Below are 26691 nucleotides of genomic sequence, written 5' to 3' on the forward strand. Positions count from 1 at the left end.
CTTTGAGATAAACTGGGCTAAATAGCTGCCTCTTGGGTAAAGCAGTTACCATCTCGCATTTGTTTTCACGTATTAGTCTCACGAGGCTTCTGGGGACCTGCAGGCAAGGACTTGACTCTTAAAGAGCAAAAATAACAACATTTAGGAAAAGTTTGCATGCTTATAGCTCCACTGAGAATTGAAGAGAAAATTCAGGGACTGTCTGCTTTTATGGCATGATGCATTTTATCCCATAGCATCTGCCCACAAAGCTCCTCGCCACTTCAAAGGTGCCAGGTGCTGTTTTCTCTCCCTTGACCCACCACCACCTTTCACAGATTTTCTTTTGCCAACCCTCCCTTCTGCTCCACAGACACTGGTTACCTTTTCCTTCAACGGATTAACATAAATTAAATTAAACTCGGGGCAATTTTTCCAGCTTCTTTTCCAGCTTTGCTTGAAATCTGCTGCTTCTGAAGAAGGGCTTATGTACCTAAAAGGCAGCCTGTTTTTTTCCACCTCTATCAGTTTGGTCTAATAAAAGATATTACCTCTCCCCACAACCTGCGCCTCTCTTGAGCACACTTGAAAGGAGAAAAATGTTTACACAGTGAGAAATGCAGCTGGCAAGTTATTTCCCCTGACTGCCTCCGATACCTTTGAAGGTTATTTGCAGGCTCATAAAGACCTCTTTCTCCCTCCCAACTCAGCTACTTCCAGTGCTCAAAGTCGCAGCCCAGAAACCATGAACTCTTCATCTGTTGCTGCAGCAAGAGCTGCAGAGCCCCAAATACAGCAGTGCAGGTCTGATCCTGCCCTCCCAGCTGCCCAAAATGCCTGGTGTGACCCAAAACAGGAGCCCTGGGCGCAATGTTGCCAGGAAAGGGAGAAGGAGCTTAAGTCAGACACCTCTCGAAAATAAAAAAACTCAGCTAGAAAGCCTGATGTGCCTAACAATAAAGCAAACTGCTGCAATTTAACTTGATTTTTATTTTTTTTGCAGTTCCCAGCATACAAAGAGCAGGTAAAGTGCACAGACATTGCCTTCAAATGAGGGATGAGGAACACAGAGCATGGGAGAGGTGAAAGAAATTAATGTCTGTGTGTGGAGAGTTGGTGTTTTTCCTCTGAGTGTCTCGACAGCCCCAGAAGAGCACAGAACTGGAATTAAATGGACAGACCAGGACTGTGTGAAGTGGCCACCTCCTCCTGCTGCAAGCTGCCTTGCCTTTTGCCAGCCCAGCCTGCAGTCTTGTTCTCCAAAAAAACCCCACTCTGTCAAGTCAAGTCAAGGCTGTAAAAAGGCATTATTCTTCCATCCCTTACACTTCCGATTACCTTGCTGCTGAAACAAAACTTACATTTTCTCCAGAGAAGTACTGAAGACCTAAACTTTGACTCACGCATCAGAGTGCCCAGTGTTTTTGCAGTCAGAAACACACACACCATTTCACAACCAGAGTCAAGAATGCTCAAATCACTCTTAAAAAGAAAAAACGTTGGGCAATGAAAACGCTGGTGCCTTTTATACCCACTTCCACAATTTTTAATGTTATTTTTACCGTGATGTTATGTTTAAGCACAGCGGTTAACTGCCATTGAGCACGGTCCTCTCCCTGGGTTGCGTTACACAGACAGCTTTGGAAGTGTCCTCGGCCCTTGTTGGTGCTCAGCTACATTTTGATCCATCAACAAAAAGGGTTTGGATCCTCTTGGAGGGGCAGCAGATGGAAATGGACCACGAGCTGCAGAAATTGTTCTGTGGCTGAGAAAGCCACTGCAAGAGGTGCGTGGCAACCCAGCCACAATGTAAAAAATGACTTCAGTATTAGTCCAGTCCTTCCAGCAGGAATTAGGCTGGATATTAGGAAAAGCTTCTTTACTGAGCAGGTTGTGAGGCATTGGAATTGGCTGCCCAGGGAAGTGGTGGAGTCACCATCCCTGGAGGTCTTCAAAAGACGTTTAGATGTAGAGCTTAGGGATATGGTTTAGTGGGGACTGTTAGTGTTAGGTCAGAGGTTGGACTGGGTGATCTTGGAGGTCTCTTCCAACCTAGACCATTCTGTGATTCTGTTCCACAACCAAAACATGAAGCAAAACCAGCATAATTCTGTCCTAAGCCCCTGTGCTGAACCCAGTTCCAATTCCCTCAGAAATGGAGCCATATCCTGCAGCAAGACCTCCAAGTCCTTCACAGCCAGCATTAAGAGAGCAGATACAAATCTCAGGCAATGTGGTCATAGTTATATCTGCACCATGTAAGAAAACCCAGGGCCAAGGAGCTCTGCTGAGGTTGGCCCTGAGCTGCCGGGCTGTCTTGGTCTGATTTGCAGCACTGGGCACCAAGCACTGTGTGATGCAGCCTGGCTGAGTGTGAAAAGGATCCTAGGAAGAAAGGCAGACCTGGAGGAGACCTGATATCATTTCAGCATAACTCCTCTGTAGCTTACCAGAAGGGAATCAAGGAAATGACTGAAAATTCCCTGCTCTTCCATTGAAAATGCTCCCCTGTCCCAACACACAGAGGAAACCAGAACGCATGTAAAATGGTGTGTGTGTGAAACTAATAAACCCTCCAAATTCAGCCAAATTTTCAAAGCTGTTGCAGTCATCGTTTGACTACCAAATAACAGAAGATCTGTAACACTGATCAAGAGACACATCGGTTCATCTCTCTTGCCCCAACAGCCAAGGCAGGGCCCAGGCTCAGGACCACCCCACGATCCCTTCTGAAGGCAGCCTGGCAGGGCTAAGCAGTCCCTGCAACAGCAGTGACATTTGGGAAGGGGGGGACGTGCACAGCACTCTTTGCTGAAAACTGGGCTGGAGTCAGCACCTCACTCCCTGCCAGCCCTCAGAGCAAGGCTGAACTTTCCTCCTTTAAAAAAAAAAAAAAAAGCATTGAATAGGAGTAGCTCTCATCTTCAAAGCGACAATTTCCCTAAAAAAAATTCTGGGTTTTTCAAGTGAAATTTGTCATTCTGTATACTGAAGAACCAGGTCTGAACTTTCTCTGCCCTTCTTTTTTTTTTTTTTTTTTTTTTTTTTTTAAAACTTAGCTTTAAATTATTATTATTTTTTACCTCAAAATCTCTCTCCCAGTTAATAGAGAGACAAAAAAAAAAAATAGATAAAGCCAGGATGGGCTAAACACTGCTCTTCTCCTATTGTCCCTTCTCCATAAGGGAAGGCAAACAGTTAAGGTGTGGCACTGGCTTTGCATTTTCTATTTTTTAAGTTCAAACCACTACCAAATTCTTCATCACTCTTCTATTAGGCCTAGAGAGACAGTCACAATTTACCAGCATTTTCAATTAGCTCCAGATGTTAATCACACACTACCACTTCTGTAAGGCAGAACCCGCCCTTCTTCAACCTGCTGAGCTTTCTCTTTTGAGCAAAACTAAAGAAAATGAGCAGAAACCCGTACAGTTTCTAGAACTGCTACTGGCTGGCAAAATGTCTTACAGACCACTTTGGAAGTGGTTTTGAGGGCAGCATTCATTCTGCAAAGAATGCATTCTTGCTCCTAAACGCACAAGATTCTAGTTGAACCCCAAACCTGGCAGCACACAGCTCTCAGAAAGGCAGGTGCCTCCTGCAAAGCCCATTCAGCATCCTTCATCCCTAGAGGACTATGATGGGAAGACACCAGGTGATCCCTGCAGCAGCGTCCCAGCTGTGTGCCAGGTCGCAAGCACGTTGGCAAAGCACGGACATTTCCCTGCAAGCAAGGTGTGATTCTGCAAGAGATAAATTTGACGGCCCACAGCACAAAAAGCTGAAGGAGCTGGGGCACTCGCACTGATTATCTGATGTGAGACAATGCCACTGAGCTGATTACCCACAGAAACAGCCAGCCTGTCCAGAAATAAAGGCAGATTTGGGAAGGGGCTCCACCTAGAACACGACCCACCAGAATAGTGGTAAGAAGAGAATTTGTCCAATTTTGGCACCACTGTAAGGCAAAAAAGTTAGAAAACACTAATATTCAGCCAGGCAGCCTTGGCAAGGTCTGCTGCTCCATTGTCATGCTCGGGAACCCCAATCAAAATCAGCAGGCTGCAGAGAATTAATTGCTTCAGGGAAGCACAGTCCTTACCCATCTTTCCATCTACATCAGGCCTCCATTCCACCGGTCCCAGACGCTTGCACCTTATCCTCCACTCTCAAGCATCCACCCTGCAATGACAAGAGGACATCATCCTTAATGCATTACATCTTTAATGTATTTTTTACATTGTTTAATGCAACCCAAACGCAATTACACATGACATTTTGCAGCGTCCCCGCGAGATAACACTCCCCTGGGAAACAAACTGACGGCAGGACATAAAGCGTCACTCCTAGAGGCAGCCTGTACCAAAGCAGAGACCTAATTTTAGGTCTTCCCAATTCCAGCCAAGGTTCCCAAAGACTGCATCAGCCTCTCTCTGACCTCATGGGAAAAAAAATGAGTCTGGGCAGCTCTCAGCAGCAAGGTATGAGCCACACATCCCTCGCGGCAGGTAGTTTCCTTGCAGCGCTCACACAGACTTTGCCTGTTGCCCCAAGCTGCTCCTGCTTCTCTCTGAATTCACCCAAAGCCCATGAGTTTACCCGGCATGCTGCATTTAGCTGATAGAAAGGTTTCTTTTTTACACGTTAGCTGGCTGATAAGCCCGCAGATTTCTTGGCCATAAACTTAATAGCATGACTCAACGCAGAGGCATCTCACATACCTCATCAGGCTTGCACAGAGAGAGGAAGACACCCCTGTCCTGCAGTCCCTAAGGGAAATATTGCCCCAAAACCACCAAGATATGTGTGTGCCAGGATGTGGCCATGAACTCTGCAGCACTACATACCCCGTATCGTGCTGGAGCGGTGGAGGAAGGCGCTCTGAGCACCCCCCGGCCCAGCCAAATCGATTTAAAAGCAGTAACAAATCTGAAGTGAACCAGGAACGGATTGAAATGATTTTCTGCAACTCCGCTGCCTCGCTGCTGGTGAGCAGGAGGAAATTTATCCAGCCTATTTCGAGAGAGACAGGCAGGAAGGGAAGGCGATAAGCAAGCGGTGAAGGCGGAGAAGCGCGAGTGCCACGGAGCGCCTTGTTCCTTCTGCTGCTGCAGCTTCCTCTCGGGACAGCAGCACTTACCCTGAGAGCTCACAGCTGTGGGGGGCTCCTCTCTGTCCTTTTTCAAGACAAAGGAGAAGGCAAGGAAGTAACTAACAGGCTCAGGAAGGTTTAAAATCCCATCTCGAGAAAATACTGGTCAGTCTATGCAAGAACTGGATCAAGAGAGCAAAAATCCACCAAAAACAGTGCAAAAGCTCCAGCTGATTGTAACAAGAACAGGAAACAGCTCAGATCTTCTCTGCTTTTGCTTTCAGAATTGATGCAGGACTTCCAGTAAACAAGCTGCGTGCAGAGTTTGCTCCAAGGGTCACACGCAGATAGCCTGGATTTCACCCGAAATTACTGAGCTGGCCCGGGTTAACTTTGTCAGATTTTTCTAACGCCTTTTTGGAGACCTTTCAGGCCTCTGCAGTCTGCACCCAGTCCCAAAAGCGTGCGCCTACAGGAGCCACACAAGCAATCCTTGGGAAAACGGGGGACAGACACACGGGAGAAAGAGGTTTTCTCTTGTAGCACCTCTCTTCAATCCTCGGGACAGGCAGCCTTCAAACTGGACCGCAAACACCGGCGATTTCCGTGGCTTCCCAAAAATACATACCAGCAGCTTCCTGTTACAGCAGGCCAAATTCCTGTTTCGAGTACAAATTCTGCCTTTTTATTATCTCCTGTAAAAAAACAGGGGGGTGGGAGGGAGAGGAAAAATCCTTTTCCTCCTCCAACGCACTCTGGAGCAGCATCCCACTTCTCCTCCCACCACGGTCCCCCAGCAGAGCCTTCAAATCTTGGAGATCGCCACGCAAACCACCTGAAACAGGGCTCCTGCTCCACACTGCACCTCTCCAACCATGGCAGAACCAGCCTCAGCTGTGAACCTGCTGTAAATCTCCACCATGAAGCTCCAAACTACAGCCCTGGTAGCCTCACCGTGTACAAAGACCTCCTCCCAAGCAAGGAGGGCGAGAGATGAGCGAAGCTCCCAGGGCTGCAGGGGCGACGCAGGGCTCATATTCCAGGTTTGTGTCGTGCACGCAAGAGACTTGAGCTGCTCTGCTCCGATCTGCTCAGGAAACTGCCGGAGATTACTCAAGCTGCAGGAAACCCCGGGACAGATACGCTCATCTGGAATAAAAGCAGCTTGGATTTGACCAAGCTGAATTCATTTCTGCAGCCCGAGTGGCTCGAAAACATTAAGGCTACACGAGTGAAGTATCCACACGAGAGCTCTATGCAATTAAACCCCTTTAAAAATGAATCCCAGGTGTTTTTTTTTTCCCCTTTCTCCTCTGCTTCTAGGTGGGAAGGGATTAACTAAGACTGGGTTCAAGAGGCAGCAGCAACACGCCTCCCAGCTCTGGTCTCTGGGCAAAGCAGCAGAGGAGGTGATGGAGAAGAGCAGTTTTGACCTGGCTTTGAGAGAAGACTACGAAGTGATGGGAAGGCAGTTAGTGGGAGGAAAGATTTGGGATAGGGGTAAGGAAAGAGGGGTGAATTCAGTCCAGCACTGAGAGCTGCAGTCACCAGCAGCCTGCCTGATTTGAAGTGGGATTTATGGTATCACCTACCCCCAGAAGTGCTGGTCTTACCCCACAGAGGCTCAGCATCCTGCATAAAACACAGCCTCAAAAACCAGGATGTCTTATCACTACCACACCACGAACAAGTGGCATCTCTTCTCCAAGTTTCCAGGGAAAGCAGCACCTACTTAGCCCAGCCTGAGCACCACTTACCACATTGGTTTGAAGGTGGAGGGACACGGCACCGTAAAAAAAATAATAATAAGAAGCCACAGTTGCCCCTGAAATGTGGCTCAGCTGGAAAGCTACTCAAACCGGCGTTGCTAAAATTGGGACTTTCCTTGTTTTTTCAAGCAGCAGGGAACAACATGTTGGGCTCAGAGAGTTTAACAAGCAAGAGTCAAGCGGAAAAAATCTCTCCTTTTTTTAAGAGTTGACCACATTAACTTTCAGCAAGTTTCCGGGAGTCCTGCCAGGGCGCTGGAGTTTTGTATACTACGGAACTGTTAAAAATATTATTGTAAATGTTATTTTCAAAAAGCTTCAGAGGCCAGGGCTTGGGGTAGTGTTAAAAACAACAGCAAAGCAAATGAGACTGTTTTAACTGAGAGAATACAAACGCCTGCATGCTGATAGCTTAGTCAGACTGCCTGCAGGTTATCACGGTGGATTCAAATGCAAAGAAAGGTTGAAATATTAGAGATTTCCTCAGATCACCTCAAATTCATCCTTAAAGCTTTGTTCTAGACACTACAGGACATTTGATCTGAAGCACATACAGCTGCCCTGGAAATAGGATCTGTATTTAGGGGATCTACAAAAAAAAACTGTTAAATTTTGGTGATGCTTGAGAAATGTAAGACCCCACCCTCACAGCATGTCCTGCTCAGGTTATCCAAAGGATGCACAACGCAGGGGTGCTCAAAAAGAAGCCAATTAAGCCCACGCACCAATGTTTATGAGCACGCAACAGGGATGGACCTTCTGCAAACATGTGCAAGCCTGGCTTATCTCCCAAGTGGGCAAACTGCATGAGCCAAGAGCCATCGTGCAAGATGGAAGATTGTTGTAGTCCTAAGAGACCCAACCAACGCAGCTAAGCTCAGCAGCTGCCTCTCAAGAAAAACCTCCCAAACCATCCTGTCGATTCCAGCACAAGATGTGTGTAGAATACGAGCTTTAAAACATGCACGGCTACTCGCTATTCACTTCCCTGACAGCCCTTTAAAATAGCCACTGAGATATTAAAATCTCTCCTGTCAACCCCTCCTCTTCCTGCAAACGATTTAGTAAATGAAATAACGCAGATAACATTCTCCAGTAAGGTTTTTTTCCCCATCGGTTTCCCTTTCTGCTTTACAGTAATAATCCTTTTTACCAAATTCAGTGGAATAATCAGTAATGCATACTAGCATATAAAATAGTTTTGATTTTGCACTGAGACTGCAAACTTCTGGAAAACCACAAAACAAGGAAGCAATCGGAAGTATTCAAAAGGACTCTTCCATCAGCAAAAACAGCTAACGCAGCCCTAACAGGTCAGAGCTAACGCATTTTGCATATATATATATTTGTATATATCAAACAGACAATTCAAGCAGAGTAAATTTCCAGGGAGCACACGTGGAAGCAGCTGTTCGGATGCTTTCTGGCACAGCACTGAACTGCATCCCTGCTGAATTCCTGCCTGTTACAGAGGAGCTGCCTCCTCCAGCAGCTGGTAGAGCCCAAACAACCCTACAGACAACCCTACAGACACCCTGATCACACTCCAGGCCCTAGATGCAAATGTTAAAAGTCTGGCACTGCAGCGACCAAGTCCGAAGGTTCCTCATCTCCTGCAGGCTGAGGCGTTTTTCTCTCAGGAAGCCAATCCAGCTAGGCTCATTTCAATGCACAGCTCTGTTAAGATGGTCTGCAATTAGAGGAGAGCACTGTTATGCATCATTTCTCCTTACACAGGGTAAAAACACATCCTTGGATGGTTACCTATGCGCTTATAAAACACAGAGAGACCCTGATGCAAGCAACACCAAGAGAAATCCTCTTAGATTTCAACAAGCAGTGCCCCTAAGTGAAGGGGCAAGGGGGAAGACATCTGTGTACAAGGTAAAAACCAAACCAGAGAAGCATCACAATTTCTTATAGAAGGTTTTTTGTCCTTTTTTGTTGTTCTTTCTGCTTAAACGACTGCAGACCTTAAGGATAAATTCAACCAAGAAAGCGTATCTGGAAAAGTGAGGTGACCGTCCTTCCCCTGGGGGGAGAAAGAGGAAGAAGGAGCAGAAGCTAAAAGAAGGAAGAGATAGTAAAACTTGCAGACAAAATCCATCCTGAAACACAATTTCTGACAGGCCCAATGTGCTCTAACAGGATGTCAAACACCGAGTGACCACGTTTGGGCCAGGAGGGAGGGAGGCTCACACATCCCTGAGGCGGGCAGCAAGGCCTTGTGGCAGCATCAGGCTGCTGGAGCTGCTGTGCCCTCTCCCCTTGCTACCTGACCCACTTTCTCTCACTTCCAACACCCCGCTGACATCCCACGCCTCCCACAGTTCATCCTCCCAGCCTTTCTATGCCACCATTTGCCCTCCGCTGGCTGCGATCAATAGTCCCTCTCACAGCCATCCCGCCTCCTTAACGAGCGGCGGCCTCCTCCCCGCGGCCCTTCTGGCTTCGATCGATCAAACCACGACTTTCTGATCGACCGCGAAGCCGCGGGCTGCAGGTTTATCGACTGCCTCCTGCCCTTTCAGCAGCTACTTGGTTATTTTACCCCTTCCCGTGGGCAAGGAGCACAAGCTCCACGGCGCATGGGGAGACCGGGACCTGAGGCCCGGCCCCCAAGAATCACCTCAGAATTTGCGAGATCCTTTTCTTGCTCACACAACTTCTGCTGTGTAATTCTGGATCCAGATTAAACCAGGGGGAAGCCAAGCTCAGCGAGTGAAGACTAAAATGCCTGCTGTGTTTTTGGGTGAAAGGACCGCCTTCCTGCGTAGCTGGCGTCCCCAAAGGCTACGGGTTTGCGTGCGCTGCCGGTGGGGTGGTGATGGGATTATGAAACAGAGCCACGTGGGGCAGCTTCCACAGAGGTTTCGTTCTCCTTGTCCTCTTGACCTACGGTATCACATGAGCTCGAGGGTGCTCGCCTTCATGTGGGACTAAACATGACAAAACATGAGCGTGTAGCGGCAAGTCTTTGGCATCACAGCCTGTGGGGCTCTGCAGGTACCTTGGAGGAAGTCTGACACGAAGACCTTCAGAAGAAAGAAGCCTGTCACCCCCAAGAGGCCACGGAGCAACCCCTGGACACTCAGGGCAGCCACACAACACCTCCAGACTCAAAGACAGTCGGGGCAGAGGTTGCTTGGCTGCTCCAAAGCCAGGCCACTCTTTAAGGGCAGTGGGGAAGCAGTCAGCTCCTCTCAGAAGAAACCTCAGAGAAACCCAGCACAACTTCGTATTGATTCCCACGGCCCTGCTCCAGACAGAATTCATTTCCAGGATGGAAAGAAACATATGCCTGCGTATCAAAACAAAACACAGAAGCCTTTCCAGCTCTTCAGCTGCATTTCGATGGAAACCAGAAGGCGGTCACGATGGAAAGATTTCAGTTTTCTAATTAATCCTCCCTGCTGAGTGTTTAATGCTGCTAATTGATGAGGGGAGGTGGTGTCCAGACAGCGTTTGCGATTGCTTTTTGCATCTTCAGACCAAGATTTCTCTAAACCAAGTAACAACAAGGCAGACTTGCTCACTGCATGCACTGTGCCCTGCTCCAACTCCCCCTTCCCTAGAAGATGTCTGGTGGAGGAAGGCAGGCGAAACGCATCTCGGGGCTCATTTACAAGTGTTGGAAGTTTTCCTGGAAAACGTCATCCGCGATACTGTCACTTCCACACAAGATGCCAAGAGAAAGACCACGGGTGCCAGGGACATGTTCTGTACCGTGAAACACCCACAGCTCCTACCAGCCTCAGGTTTAGGGGGTAGCTCCTCCTGATTTAGCAGAGCAGTTGCTGAGCCACAAGATGTCCCGTAACACCTGCAGAAAACTGCACAAAACGCACAGCAGTGTCAGGATACCCATCATCGGGCCAAAGCACAGCCCTGGGGGCCCAACACCAGCAAAACCATGTCACTGGTGGTGAAGCAAGCTCGGTTGCTCACCTGCACCACATAAGAGACCTGGTTTCTAGCCCCAAATATTGATCTCACAACACTGTTGACCAGGAGACACCCTTGGAAGCAGTGGAGTGATCCTAAATGCACAAGCCAAGAGTCTCAACACAGGAAGGCAGTTCAGCACGTGCCTCGATATGAAATTTCTCCTGCAGTCCCCAATGTTTGGCACACGCTCCAAGTCTTCCCTGATTTAGGAAAGAACAGAATCCATCCCTTTACATTCAACACTCGGTGATTTCAACCTGGGTTTCAAGCTAAGTGCTCTCGGCCATAAACGAAATCAGGGAGCGTGAACAAAAAAAAAAAAACACCGAGTACATGTGTATGAGGCCGTGCTATGGTTACACGTTCCGAGGAATAATAAATGAAGCAGTGTTGATGGTCCCCAAGCTCCGGCCTGAAACTCCAGCGCTGCTCTGTTTGTCATAGCAATAGCATTTCCACCTGCACCTTTCTGATGGCTCCTCCGGGAGCCTTCACGCGCCGCCGTCATAGATCATGGCAAACGGAGCCCAAGCCAGCTGTGCAGATGTCTAGCTGGCTGACCTCTCCTTACCAAAAGGATTCTATTTTTTTTTCCCCCCCTATTATTATTATTAGTGTTCAAACCACCTACTCCATCACAAATATCAAGTAAAATTAGCTTATTCCTCGAACGTTAAAAAAAGATGAGCTGACGCTCGCACAAACCGAGTCCCAGCAAGTCACCAGGAAGGCTCCAAGCACGCCAAGAACGTTGAGCCCAGGGCTTTGGGCTGATTTACTACAAAATCCTCTCGCTGCATGCAAGTTGGGCACACGCAAGCCGAGTCACACGTGCTCAAATCCCTCACCTGCATGGGCTGCAAGCTGCTCGTCCACAGCACCCCGGGCAAACTCCTACTGTCTGCCCGACAGCCCGCTAACAAATAGACCCCGGGGAGAAAAATTGTGCACCAGCAGGGAGGTGGACAAAATGATCTAATAGGACCTTTTCCATCCCTTAGCTTTTATGCTTAGTCACAGAATAAGTATCTCCCACGTTGTAAAGAAACGTGCTGGTCTGCTTATGTTGGGAGAGCGTCGCCCTCTGAAGACATCTCGGTTCCTGCTGCGATGTCACTCGTGCTAGCAGGACTTACCCAAGGAGTAGGTAAAGTTAAGCAAAGGAGGGCTTTTGCCTGGCTTTCTGCTTCAGTGAGCTCTCCGGCACCCAAGTGAGCCTCCTAATTTCTCCCCTTGCAGCCACAAGCAGTGCAAGAACCTCATTTCTGTATTACTGGAGAACTCCGTGCTTCCCTGAGCACTCACACCTGATCCTGTCTGACACGGAGAAGCACTCTGGTTTTGCAAAGCACAAGCTGGCAGGAGAACAGACAAAAGCATCCCATCCATCAGCCAGCCAGGTGCAACAGGCTGTCAGAAACCCAGCTCCAAAAAGAAAAGAATAAAAAGTGAAGAGGCAAAGAAGCAATGGGTTTGGGGAAAGGAGAATCCAACGCAGCTTAAACCGTACAGCTTCGACTGCAATTTGCATTGGCAGTGGTTCGTGTCCCCAGCAGCAGCAAGGCCCTCTTGTATCTTCAAAATGCAGAAGAAGCTCAGTCACACGAAGAAGGGTCCAGCAGCTGCACTACTGCAACACTTCCAAAGAGTGGTCAAATAAAGCATGCACCGATTTGTAAGGCTGCCACAGGAGATTGCCCTCACGTAATCCAAAGAGCAACTGAGAGCCCCACGATCTCTCATCTGCAAATTTCACAATGTAGGAAAAAAATCAAAACCAAAACACTTCAACCGTGTAAAGGAGTAAAAAGGGAAAGCCACACAAATCTGCATCTCCTCTTGCAACTGGGTGGACATCAATGGATGGGGAAGCAACGCCCACTGCTCCTACCACTGCACATGGAGCTGGGAGTAGCAGGTTCTGCTTCAGTTTCCAGTTCAGATGCTGGACCATGGGCCAACCCTGAGCACTGCCAATTCTCACAGGATTTGGTGTTTTTCATAAGTAGCTGGTTCCTGGAGTCATATGATTACCTCGGAATCCACACTTCCTGATTCTGGGTTAAAAAGAAGTACTTGTAGATGTCTAAGTTGAAGAAAGAAGCATAAGTCAAAGTCTGAAGTGCTCAAACAAAAAAGTTAATTCACAATTTTAATTTTTTTTGGAGGAAGGAATAGGATCAAGGACTCTTTTCCCCCAGTGATATACATTGGAAATTTTAAGACTGGGGAGAATGGCTTAATATGTGGGGGGGGCTTCTACATCCCCATCTGTAGGTTACTGATCAGAAAATCCAGCTTTCAGAGCAAAACCTGTCCAGAAACCACACAGACCTTTGATGTATGCAGCTGTCGGCCTCTTTCCTCAAAAGAGCCCTGTTCAGCAGAGGGCAATATGAAGGCACGGTGGTTTAAAAAATAACAAAATGCAGTGGAACAACTTGCCAAATTTTGCTTCCACTTCTTTTACCCAGCCTGAAGTAAGGCAAAGCCCTGCGAGTCCAGCTGTGCCGGCTCATCTGCTGGCATCCTCCGCTCCCCAGCGTTACCAGATTTACAGCTGCTGGTGGGTCTTGCCCAGCAGAAATACTGCGTGGTAAGAACCAGTCTGTAAATAAGGCCTCATCCTGCTGAAAAAGCCTTTCTGGGCTCTGACGGAGCCCGAACCGTGGTGGTGCTGAGCACCCTGAGCAGCTCTGGGTGCTGTGTGCCAACACGAGCAGCAACCTGGAGCCAGCACCCGTGGCCCCGATGCCAGCAGGACCGTGCCAGGCGCTGTTCCTGCCTCGCAGGCCACGCAGAGAAAGGAAGCCTCACTGCTCTGGCTTGGCAAACGCTTCTGGGTTTCTCTATTATCTCATCTTTGCGATTAGGAGGAAGTGAGCACAAACCTGTTGAGGCGCATTGTTCCCGCTCCCCCTTGGCTTTCGGCCGGGTGCTTACGCTCCCGGGTTCCTGCTGTTCCCAGGGCTGATTTGCTGCCCCCGTGCAGCCCACGAGGGGCTCCAGGCCGTTCCTGCAGTGTGTGGGGACGTGGCTGTGCCTTCCCCAGCTGGGAGCTTCACCAGCAGGAACCCACAGCATGCAACAAGTTGGTCCACATCTATTAAACTGCCAGCCACATCTGATGTTGCTGCATCCGTGGCATTTAACGAGCCTTACCCTCACCCTTCCTGCAGAGCACAGGTGCATTAAACCCATCTCTGTGCAGCTTGGTTCCCAAGGACAGGAGTGCTGCTCCTCTGAAAATGAGCCGCCAAAACCAGAAGGTGACTGAAGAGGTGACAAATAAGTAAAGAAATATATTAAAAATAAAATTAAAACCAGGTTCGATGTAATTACGGCTTTGTTTGCCTAAATTTCTCTGCACCTCCTTCTTCTTCTTCTTCCCCCAGAAGATTTACTTCAGGAGAAAAATGCCACCCATCGTGTCTGTGTTTACAGGAGAGGAAAAATACACCTTTCCCCTTGGTAAGGCAAAACAAGTCATGCCACGAAAACTCAACAGATGTGGAAGCGACAGGCCTTTTTTTTTTTTCCTCCCCTTTTCAAATGAAGTATTTTATTAAGCGAGCTCAAAACTCCAGATCGCCGCATACAAAGAAACAAGGTTGGAAATCCCCCTCCCTCCACCCCCACTGCTGTTTGCTAAGGAAACCAGCTGCTTGGCCCCAGCCAAAAAAATGATCTCAGCCATTCTTAAGAGAGCCTCCAGTGCATTTTCATGAGTCATGGAAAGCAACAACTCGTTGCTTTGGTAATGCTAGGTAAGCAACTGCTCATCCATCCACAGCCACGCTGCCAGCAGTAAGTCAAAGAGCAGACCGTTTCTTGACGGATTACATCAGAAACGGCCCCAAAATAGAGCTTCGCGGCACGACTGCCTCGCAGGAGGCTTTATAGGACATGCCACAAGTAGGGTTTAGCAGCCAGGGTCCTCTCTGGGCCTCATCCTGAACCCCAAATGGAGGGGAGAGTGGCAGATGCAGGCAAGGAGCAGTGAGAAGAAGGCGAGAGCTTTCTCCATGCTCTTCTCCCAAGCCACCAGCCCAAAAGCCAACGCCGGGGCAAGGAGGTTTGTTGGGAGAATTGCAGGGTGCTTCATCCACAGACCCCTTCCAACCAGGTGGGTCTGCACACCACAGTTACACCTACACGACTCGATGAACGTGTTCACACAGACACACACAAGACATGCCTTCACCAGCCCCTCAAACTGTTGGCTCTTCTCATGCCTCAAGGACTGCAAGCCAAAAAGGATGCCCACGTGCAGTTAAAACAGGAGACTGTGTCTACTGACACCTCAAGACTCAAGCAACAGACGTCCAGGCAACGTATCCAAGCACCGCAAAGGGAAAAGCCATAAGACAAAAGCTCAGCGTGCCACCTCTTCCCTGGGACAGCCCAACTGGCTTTCCAAAAGGGAATTTCTCCTGTGCAGGATTTCCTAGACACATCCAAGGCTGAAACGAGCTTGTCCCCAGCTCTCCCTCGAGCGATGGTTTCAATCTTCAGCACCTTCCATAACGGGGCCAAAAGGCATTTGTTTGGGCTCATCTCCTGTGACGCAGCTCCTGAGCACAAACCACAGGTCCTCGCCCCAGCCCGACGCCGAGCAGGCACACGGCAGGCATTAGTCACACCGCTAGTGCCGTACGTGAAGCTGCTGAAATATTGTGCTGATTGAGTGTTTTCTCTTTCTCTTGACTCATCGGCCAGGTATCACAGGGAACGACACAAGCACCATTTGTAACTTCAACAGGTCAGCGCTTTAGGGACAGCCCCAGCAAGCAAAGCGTTTCGTCACCAAACAAAAACAGGCAAAAGTGGGTACATTTTCTCAAACCCTTCACACTGAAGAGCTAATTTCAGCCAAACAAGGTGAAGCCAAGCCAGCCTGCAGGGACCATCATTAGGGGATGCAGAGAACACCACAGCTGCCCTCCCATCAGGGCCACCCGTGACTCAAGTCAGCATCCAGGAGTGCTTTGGGAGAAAGAACACGGGGGCAGCAGCCCAAGCCCACTGGGGAAGCAGATCCTTCTCCAGCAAGAGCTGGCCTAGCAGAAAACTGTGTGTGGTCCCACATCCAGGCAGCCCCAAGGGTCCTGCCCAGCCCCAAACTGCAGCAGGTGCCTCAGGAGACACGAGCAGGGCTTCCCTGGGTTGCCACCACCTGAGGAGAAGTTGCCGGGGCTCAGCAGGAGCCACGTGCAGTTTTCAAGGGAAAAGCCAGAAAAGCACATCAAGTCCTGTGAGGAAAGGTTGAGGGCACTGGGGGTGTTTGGTATGAGGAAGAGGAGGCTCAGGTGTGGCCTCATTGCTCTCTACAGCTACCTGAAAGGAAGGTGTGGGGAGCTGGGGGTCGGCCTCTTCTCACAGGTAACCAGTGATAGGACCAGAGGGAATGGCCTCAAGTTGTGCCAGGGGAGGTTCAGGTTGGAAATGAGGAGACATTTCTGCTCAGAAAGAGCAGTCAGGCATTGGGACGGGTTACCCAGGGAGGTGGTGGCGTCACCGTCCCTGGGGGTGTTCAAGGAGAGGTTGGACGTGGTGCTTGGGGACATGGCTTAGTGGTGACATTGGTGGTAGGGGGATGGTCGGACCAGATGATCCTGAAGGTCTCTCCCAGCCTTAATGACCGTGATTCTAGCACCAAAGCGGCTCCTTTCCCTGCCCTCAGCACTCTGGCAATGCACAGCATGGCTCGAAGACACCCTTCAGAGCTGGACCTCGAACCTTCGACTGAAACCAACGCTGCAATAAGCCAAGCACAGCTCAGGACAGTCTCTGTCTATTTCTCCTTTGCTACCAGCTCCCTCCAAATCGAAATAACTGACATATTTTGCATATTTCTCTAATGACTCTGTTACACCAGCACTGAAGGATTAAGACCAAGGAGCAGCAAACACATTCCACCGGTTTATTAACCGGGTGCTCAGGTTTCCCAAAGGCCGCCCTCCAAGCTGGAAGCCAGCAAAAAGGGTTGCAATAAAGGGATCAGCACTGCACTTCTGTGCTGAAGGGTGAACAACAGGCATCGAGGCTGCAGCAAGAGCACCCTGGTAAGCTTTCCAGGGCCTTGGCCCAGCCTGGTGTTTTTACTGAAGAATGTTTCATACGTTCAGCAAGACAAACCTGGCTTCACAGAGCATTCAGATCCCACCTGGAGCCTGCACTCAGCTCTGGGGCACCAGAAGGACAGGGAGCTGTTGGGGTGAGTCCAGAGGAGGCCACGAGGATGCTCAGAGGCTGGAGCACCTCTGCTGTGGAGCCAGGCTGAGGGAGTTGGGGTTGTTCAGCCTGGAGAGGAGAAGGCTCCAGGGAGACCTCAGAGCAGCCTGCCAGGGCCTAAAGGGGGCTGCAGGAGGGCTGGGGAGGGACTCTTGGGCAGGGATAGGACAAGGGGAAATGGCTTTAAACTAAATAAGGGGAGATATAGATTAGAGACAAGGAAGAAATTCTTCCCAGTGAGGGTGGTGAGGCCCTGGCCCAGGCTGCCCAGAGGAGCTGTGGCTGCCCCAGCCCTGGCAGTGCCCAAGGTCAGGCTGGATGGGGCTAGGGGCAGCCTGGGCTGGGGGCAGGGCTCCCTGCCCAACGCAGGGGGTTGGGATTAGCTGGGCTTTGAGGTCCCTGCCAACCCAAAGCACTCTGTGACTGATCAGCCTCAGCAGAAGCAAACCCAGTCTCTCACCTCCCATGTCCAAGCACAGCTTCCCCACTGCCTGCAGCCTCCTGGACTGAGTCACTCCCCTGTCCCAGCCCACACACCTCCTTCCAGCCACCCCCTTCCACCTCAACCACCCCGTTTCTCCAGACAGCAAGCTGAGTACCCGAGCCGTCAGCATCACCCACGTACAGATAACATCACCAGCCAGCCTCCACGATGGCACTGCGCTGACCCGGCATGCAGAAAAGGGACAGTCCCTCTGCAGGGCGCTCCCTGGTTAGTGGCAGAGAGGAAGAGGCACGACGCCAGCAGGAACAGAGCATCTAGGACAGGATTTCTGTGCACGCACACAGCTACAAGACCTCACCCTACACCGTTCTCCCCAGCCGAGCCTTCCTTATCGCAGCCCCACGTGGTGGCTGCCCCAGCCCTTCAAACTGGCCCGGAGGTGACATCCACCTGTCGGCGAGAGCTTGTGCGTGGGCATCCCTGCTGCAGCATTGTGGAGGTGAAGGTGCAAAGAACTCGCTGCAAACAGTAAATATCTGCTTTTTTTTTTTTTTAGGCTCTTATCACGGAGGGAGCTGCACTATTTCCAGTTTGCAACTGGACTGGGATGACCTGACTTCTTCTAAATTGAAAAGACAAAACCAAAAACGTAAAGGTTGTAGTGTAAAATAAGTAACCAACCATCATCATCACAACAGGTTACCACATCCAAGGAGCATGCCAGACCTCAACAGACTCCCCCAAAAAGCCTCCACACCCAGCCTGGCAGCAGCAGAACTCAGAGCACAGCACTGGGCTCATCTTTGCACAGCACCTGATGGCTGGCAAATGCCCATCACATTAAACTTCCAGCAGTCCTACAGGGATCTGCAGGCACTTGGATGGCTCCAGAAGCTAGAAATACCTTCACAAGGACTGGACAAACACCACTGCTCCACGACAATCCTAGTAGTGCAAGAGCGCTCCAAGCACTGCAGACCCCACAAACACCTCAGCAGCACTTACAGCCTTCCAACCTCCTTCACAAGGGCTTTTAACCCCACCAATTAATCCCTAAAGCAACTGCACAGAGCCTTTCCCCCCGTGAATCACCTGGTTATCAATCAGATGACTTGCTGCTATTCAGCACGCAAGCTCCACGCCACAGCAAACTCCTACAGCATCCACACTCCCCCCCAGCCAGGGATATTTTTTCAAGTTTTTGGGCATTAAATCACTACCTGAACGCTCAATCCATCCACCCCCCTTCCACCCAGGCTGTTTACACAGCATCCCACGCAGCGAACTGGCCGGCTCCTTCCAGGATCTGGCCCGCACTGCCGGGCACGGCCCCAGGCTGCCCGGACTTTGTCCCGTGCCATTTCTTCGGCACCCAGCCAAATTCCACCCTGGGTTTCGGTTTGGCAGTGGCTCGTCCTCCCCGATCATCTTGCAGAGTGGGGAAGGCGAAAGGAGAGGAGCTTTGGCCAAAATAGTCATGATTTTGGGGTAAAATGGTAGCCAACGGGGGTTTTATCACAGCGGAGGGCAGGCCCTGCTAGGGATTCTCATTAAATCCTGAGTCACTTGGTCTCCCCTGACATTTGTTTGAGGATTTTCCAGGGAAGGGAAAAGTGGCTGAAGAATGCATTTTGGAGCCAAAACACCCTCTTCTGTGAGGTACAGGTACCTGTCACCCTAAAAGCCTCAGCACCTGCGGGTCCACCCCTGCGGGTTGCCTTCTGAGGCACCCCCAATGCTCTAGGGACCCGTGCAGGATGACACCCAGCACCACGTCCCCGTCCCCACGAGAAGGGACCACAAGGAGATGCAGGGCTCGAGTGTGCACCTCCTACACCCCACCTCACCAAATGCTTCTCCCCAAAACCACTGCAGCACCAGGTGAGCCAGCTTTGGGCCAAATTCCTCGCCAATTCCTCCCCACCACGGCTCATGCTGGGACTGCAACCCGTCTGTTTACGCCACGAGGGCATCTCAGCACTCTTGTTCTGCCATCCTGTGCAACCCATCTTCTGCAGGGAGCAGGCTTTGAAGTGCGAGGCATCTATTTTTCGGTCTTGTGTTACTGACGGGACAGGGATTTGGTTGGAGCCCAGTGGCATTTCGCAGGTCGGGACAGACACGCTGCCCCCACGGATGCTTTCCTGGAAGGATTCCCAGAAAAACACCCGGTCACCTTCACCTTGCTGGAGCTTAGATAGGAAAATAAAGTCTGGGGATTCGGGTTCAGCATCATCGGGCCATTTAGAGCTCTTTTCGAAAGGCTGAAAAGCGCCTGAGGACTTCAAGGAAAAAAAAAGTTGAATTCCATATCCCCCTTCCTATGGCTCTATAATGCGTTTTCCATCCCGCTGGTGCACAGCTGACATTCTGCACATTGCTGTGCACATTGTGCTTGGCCGTGGCTCCGTGCGGAGAGGGGAGTGGAAAGGCCAGAGTCCAACCAAGTTCCTGCTGCCGTCGGGCACCAGCAGCCCCAGCTCCCGGGACAGCAGGGACACGGGGCACGCATCCCTCTCCTGTGTTGGACCCCGGGAAATGTAAAAAAATCCGGAGATTTGGAGAGATTTGTCCATTTCTACACAACACAGGCTCTCCATCCCATTAGGAAATCCAGGTTACATCTCTCTGAGCGAGCTGTAAGGGTCTCCAAAAAAAAGAAACACACTGCCCCTCGGCACACGTAGCCACGGCAGAGTTTCTGACGGAGATTTAAGACCCATGGAAAAAAACTCGTGGTACCGAACCCCGTTCAGAGAAGGGATGTATAAAAGAGCCTTTAAAGCCGCAGCCCACCAGGCTGGCAGCCCGGCCAGCCACGCATCCTGCCTCCAACAGAGGAGCTTTTACAAGCCGGGAAAACTTCCTAAAGCAAAGACCGTGCCCGGCTGCGGAGGAAAGCCCCAAAACCTCGACCCCCTTTTATTACATGGTCTGGAAAGCGGACCCTCAGATGCAGCTATGCCAACATGCATTTATTTGAGCCTTGAAACTCCCAGTGTCACCTAAACTCTGTATAAACCCCAAATCTCCAAAAAAAAAAAAAAGACCCTGTTATGTCACATTCCCCATCCTCAGCATTTTGAGAAAGCCTTTTGAGGGGTTTCACCCCGTGCACCGACAACGCGAGGCCAGCCCCGAACCAGAAGCGAGGTCTAATTGCAAAAAAAAATAATAAAAAATGAAAACGCCACCGGGTTGCAAGCCGGGAACTGGGGAGGAAGAGGAAAAAAGCAGCAGAGGAGGGGAAAAAAGGCTTTTTCTGGGTAAAATGGGGCCGGTGAGAGACACGCTCACTGCGGGATGGTGGGTGGAAGGCTTCGTGCTGAGCCGTGCCTTGCAGCCGGGGCTTTGGGAGCAGCTTTTTTACCCCGAGATGAAACCCATCCTGCTTTTCTGTCCCCTATAGGGCTGCTGTAGGACAACTGTGTCGGGCACCAACTTGGGGAGACGGCTGGCAGAGCCAAACCCGAGCAGGCTGGAGGAAAGGGACACCAGGACCGTGTTGGGAACCCAACCTGCTGCCTCTAAGGGGACATCCCAGAGGGGAGGGGGTTGTTATAGGGTGCCCAACACCCACAACCCCCCAAATCCTAAAAGTGCTGTAGACGAGCGACACCCCTCCCTTACATTGCTAGAGGATGGGGCAGGGAAAAACTCGAAATAAAACGCCTCCAGAACCAGACCCGGACAAAAAAAAAACAAAACCGACCCCGCGGAGCCAAACCCGGACACAAAACCCCAAACCCAAACGGGGCAGCGCGGCTGCATTCCCCCCCTGTATCCCCTCCAGCACAGCCTTACCCGTCCGGAGAGCGGCTACCCGCGGGGAGCCATGCGCGGAGGCTGCGAGCGCTGCTTTGGCACGGCTCGGCACGGCTTGGATTTGGCACAGCACGGCTCGGCTGGCTTGGATTGGGCTGGGTTTAGCACGGCTGGGTTGGATTAGGTTGGGTTTGGCTCGGTTCGGTTGGATTGGGGTGGGTTTGGCACGGCTGGGTTGGGTTTAGCACGGCTCGGCTCGGCTCGGGCTCGGCTGGGTTCGGCTCCGGCTTCGGCTCAGGCTCGGCTTCGGGTTCGGCTTCGGCTCGGCTCGGGCTCGGCTCGGTTCGGGGGGGGGGCGGTGCGGGGCGGCGCACAAAAGCGGGAGGAAGCGGTGACGCGCTCGGGCGCCTCCGCCAATAGGAAAGCGGCCAAGCCTTGAGGCCACGCCCCCACCCGCGGCCGCCCCGCGTGCCGCCGCCAGGGGGCGCCATTTTGTGCCTCACCCCCCCCCCCCCCCCTCCGCTGGGGGGCGCCATTTTGTGGCCCCTTCCCCGCTGAGGGGCGCTGGTGGTTGTGTGGGGGTGGCAGCCCCGCTGGGTCCTCAGTCCTTCAGTTTCTTCAGTTTTTGGTTAATTTGGGCTAGCGAGGTGGTGTTTAGCCCTTGGGGAGTCCATGGGGTGGGCTGTTGAGGGAGCCGGTTGGGGTTCTGTGGGGTTTGGTGAGGCGGGGGGTGGTTGGGGGGGTGAGGAGGGAGGGAGGTGAAGCACCCTCATGGGGCTGCGGCAGGGGGGACAATGAAGAAACTGCTTAAACTGTGTAGCTGTCTGCACACAGCCAGGACATGAAATGATTGCTCTTGTCACTTAATTTGCTTTTGCCACTTTAGGGGGGCTGAGGGTGAGCAATAAGCAGCCAGGACCGAAGGACCCCCAGCCCTTCCTGGGCTGTCAGTGATGCCCTGCACAGTGACTCCAGGCTCCTCAGACAGCCTCGGGGCTGCTCGGACTCACACCCACCTGCCCCAAGGCTCCTTGGTGCGTCTCGGTCCCTTTGGGCTCAGCCCTCGAAGGCTTGAAGGCAAAACAAGTGAAAACAAGGCCTGAGCCTCAGAGATGATGTGAGTGGGGCCTGAGGTTTGCACTAGAAATCACTCACGCTTGTGAGAAAGGCAGAGAACTCTTGCAGACGATGGAGAAAGTGAGTAAGAGTGTTTTGCTGACTGGTTCCCCATTTCCCCATTTAGTAAATGCGTTGTGGAGAAGAACAGGAACAAAGTCAGTCTGCAGTTGTGTGGGAGAGAAAAAAAAAAAAAAAAAAAAAAAAACACAAAACAGGCAGAATCCTAAACCCAGACCCATTCCCCTCAAGCTTTTCAGGGCTGGCTGCTGCAAGAAAGTTTAAGCAAAAAAGCCTATTGCCTGTAAAGGCAATAGAAACCCCAACCAGGGACCCCTCCAGAGAGCTTCAGATCTCACAGCCCCGCATACAATCGCGTGACCTATTAATAAAATCCATAGAAACCAATTCTGTGTACCAAATAACAGCAGATGGCTCCAGCCCAAACCGCTCCGGGTTCCCTCACTCCATAAATGATTTTACTGGGGCTAGTCGTGATCTTGATGTAATTGAATAGGTTTCACTCTTCTCCCTCTCCCTCCCCCTCCCCAGAATATTTGTGCAGCTTACGGAGAGGCATCCAGGGGGACCGAGCTGTTGCTGGAAGGAACCTCTGACTCCAGCTTGCCTCATCGGTTTGGGAAGCGGCGTAAGTCTATCCTGAGCCACCTGGCTTGGAGAAGGAGGTTGCCTCTCTATGCACCTTCCCTCTAACCCTTACAGCTTTTAATAAAGCTCTGGTAACTTGGCACATTCGAAATGTTTGGCTCCTGCCCACCGGGGATTTATGTAATGAATTCTCGTGCAGATGCATTTCTGAAATGAATCAGATGTGTTTACCTTGGGAACCAGGCACAGGGCTCCAGGACTTGGGTTTCAAGCCTATAAGGCACTAAGTGACAAGGATCTCCTGTAAAACCTCCTGTTTTTAATGGGAATCCATTAGGCAAGCAGCAATTCCTTGTGAAAACTCCTTCCAAGCAGCTTCTCTTTCCTCAACTCGTTTGATGCTCCAGGACTCCAGCTTCAGGGATTTTGGTTCTAGGGTGTTCCTGAACAATGCAACGCCCGCCCTGTGTGCAAAGCCTCGTTCTGTTGATGCCAGCAGCTCTCTGCTGATGGGCGTGCTGAGGCCCTGCCCCGAAATTCTGCCTCCTCGAGCTGCTCCTGAAAGCATTGCTGAAGCCTGGCAGGATGCGTGGAGCTGTGTGGCTCTGCATGCTGTGGTACAAATGCAATCCAGCAACCCTCCCTCACCACCTTTCTGGAGAGGAGCAGGGAACACACAGTGGAGAGCTTTATGGAAAGTCAGTGCAGACGGTGGTTGTAGTATCTCTCTTATTTCTTAATTTCTTATTTCTTAATTTCTTATTTCTTTCTTGCTATGCAGAAATAAGAGAGACACAGAGCTGTTCTCTGTCCCTGAGGACAGCAGGCACGGCACACCTTGTATCCATACAGCCTGCTTCTTCCTTCTTTTCTTTAGGTTGGATGTTAGGAAGAACTTCTTTACTGAGAGGGTTGTGAGGCATTGCAACAGGCTGCCCAGGGAAGTGGTGGAGTCACCATCCCTGGAGGTCTTCAAAAGACGTTTAGATGTTGAACTGAGCAATATGGTTTAGTGGAGGACTGGTTAGTGCAGGCCTACACCACCCTGACAAAATCTGCAGAGAAAAGTTGGGTAACACCAGTGGGTGCTAGTGACATGCAAGAAAAGTGGATCTGCAGCCCCAGAACTTGCAAATCACAGCCCTGGGCAGTTCAGTTTATGCTCCTCCTTTCATGATGTCAGCACCAGCGTTTGCTGCGAGGAGCGAAAGGGGAAGACACTTGGCTTTTACCTAACTGCTGCTATTTTGGGCTGTGGCAGGGTTGCTGAGCCCCCATCGCTTCCCAGCTGCCCTCCTCTTCCTCTCGTATTGCACGAAATGCTCCCTGGTCGTTGGGATTGTCCTCCCTGCATGAGATCTGCTATGGGAAAGCCCTCACAGCAAGCAGGCTCTTTGCCTCAGTGGGTTTTGACTTCTTTCCTCAAACAAATGCAGAATGCTGAGTGTGACAGCAGCGTGCAGCAGCGCTGATACACCAAAACACGAAGGTTTTAACTCAGAATTCACCCCCACCGGGTGGGATTACACCGAGCTTAAGTTGTGTGGATGATTTTTTTTGTTTTCCTGGTAGCTGTCACGTGTGCTCGCACGGCTGGATGTAACTTTCCGTGCTGCCGTTGTTCCATGACTCACCTTCTCTTCCTAAACAAAGACAGAAACAGCTCCAAGGAGGACAAAGTGAAAGTGGAGGGGACCCGATTGCAGGGTGGGTTGCTGAGCAAACGCAATTACTGAGCGTTTTTCTGCAGTGCTCCTGCACACACCGTGTATACCTGGAAACTTGCGTCCTCCAAGCAGAATTTGCACGGTGATGCTGGACATCAGGCTGCTCAGAGGGGCAGAGCTGAAAGCCCTGACTGCAAACAGACACACTTGAGACTTTTTCAGACAAGGTCAGAACCATCCCAAAATATCCACGGGCTCATCTGATGCCAGAAGCTTGTGGAAAGGAGCACAAGAAACACCGTCCTTGCAGCGTTTGCAGCTGAAAGTGCGAGAAAGCCAAAAATCACAGGGGATATCCTGCATTTCTGTCCCAACTTCCCCGAAAGCTCAGAGAAAATCACAAGTTTCCTGGGTAGAACTGAGATTCCCCACGCTGTGACTGGCCCCTCTTGAGTAAAGGCTGAGGGATGAGATGAGGACTTGGTCCTGACTTGGCTTCAGGCGTGTGCCTCCAGCCTGCCCTGTTCTTTGACTCCCCAGACTTTGGCTCCCTGAGAACCCGACCCTATTTCCATAATCCCTCTCCTGATTTGGGACGTAACCCATCTACCCTTTAATCACAGGATTACAGCTGCCGTTTTACAGCATTTTGCACTTCTTGGTGCGTTCTTGCTGAAGAAGCTCCCGCCAGAACTCTTCAGGCATGTCTGCACTCCCGCAGCTGATGGGGAATCAAGCACAAGCAGCCATTGAGCCCATGATCCTTTGTATTTCTTCACGGAGCTGGGTTTGAGCTGCCAGAAACCAGGGGAAGCAGAAACTGCTTTACCACAAGTGGGACCCGTCCCGTTAGCCATAAACTTATCCGCACGCATCGACTGCAAACCCGCGGTTTTTCCCTTAAATCTGTCACGAGGGGGGGGGGAAGAAACGGCAGAAACAATCACAAGCTGGCTGTTTACGCCTGTTTTGTTTTAGAAGTGGGCTTGCACAGAAAGTTTGCAGCCCTGCTGCACAGACAGCTCGCGGCCGTCTCTTATCACAGCAGCCATATGTCCTCGTTTCCTCAGCTGCAGCAAAATACGAGCCGTAATTAGGAAGCTGGGGGTAAAGCGCGCGGCATCCAGCGCTGGGAGAGTGGATTTGGGTGAAGGTTACGAAACACAGAAGGGAGCAGTCCCTCTGACTTTCCCTTGCGTGGCTGTTGGTGTGTTAACCACCCAAATCCTCCACGCACGGGGGAAACCAGGAAGGTTTGCGAGGGGCCTGAGCCGTTGGGTTTGTGCTCAGCCGGTCCTGAGCATTTGTTTTCCTGTGGAAATGACTCAAAATCAAGCCTCAAAATGCGATGAGCTGACCTGCTGCCGTTTAAATCCCTTTGATAAGGTCTCAGGACACGTGGAGGGGATTGAGAGCGTTCAGGGATGTCCTGCGGAAAGCCTTCCTATGGGATGGGCAGCCCGGCGGGGAGATCCCACTTTCCAGCGTGGAGCTAACGTGGTTTCAGCAGGGAAACAAGGAGCAGAAGGGTCCCGCAGGAGCACTCAGACATTTTTCTGGCTTCTCCCTGACCAAAATCACAGCCGGCTGTCATCTGTGGCCATTGGTCAGAGCTGGTGAGCAAAACTCAGTGTCACCCGCTGCCTTCACCCACGTGTTTCCGTGAGGGTGCTCCGGGATGGATAAAAATTAACCATCTGTACAATTAGCACACCGAAACAGCTGCCCTTGCGGCATGTCCGCGTCCTTCCAACCTCTTATTTTGTCCAAAAGGGAGACATTTCCCAAATCTCGCAGCAGCCCGCGGTCGTGAGGTGCCCTTTCGCCCAACTCGGCGTGCTTTGTGCGAGGGGGATTTCTTGAATCCAGCTGAAACTACACGAGAAAGGAGAGAAATAGCCCGGCGGCGAGATAAGATGATTATCTCCCCGGCAAACAATAGGACCACGGGCAAAATTAAAAATAATTGGATTGCAAATAGGAAGCCTCGTAAAGCAGCAGGAATAGAGGAAACATGACTAATTTTTTTTTTAGCTTGTCTGAACTCACACAACGGAGTTCTGCAAG

The 26691-nt window shown here is 50.9% G+C and overlaps 1 protein-coding gene across 3 annotated transcripts in view; it reads right to left on the minus strand.

Annotated features, from left to right (window-relative positions):
* LOC311222394 (mitogen-activated protein kinase kinase kinase 3-like) overlaps window positions 1-21557 on the minus strand; it is a 63855-nt gene extending 42298 nt beyond the window's left edge. For 2 of the 3 annotated variants that reach the window (XM_084306664.1, XM_084306663.1), the window contains exons 1-2: window positions 21272-21557; window positions 4082-4161 (exon numbers count right to left, since the gene is read on the minus strand). In XM_084306664.1, coding sequence (XP_084162790.1) covers window positions 4082-4093 — 12 coding nt within the window. In that variant the 5' untranslated portion in view covers window positions 4094-4161; window positions 21272-21557. Of the gene's footprint in view, window positions 1-4081; window positions 4162-5119; window positions 5164-21271 lie in introns of those variants that run through there. The other variant, XM_084306665.1, reaches the window with a different exon arrangement.
* Between the last annotated feature and the right edge of the window lie 5134 nt (window positions 21558-26691).

The sequence above is a fragment of the Netta rufina genome (assembly GCF_964035555.1).
Source record: "Netta rufina genome assembly, chromosome: 2".
Classification (NCBI taxonomy): domain Eukaryota; kingdom Metazoa; phylum Chordata; class Aves; order Anseriformes; family Anatidae; genus Netta; species Netta rufina.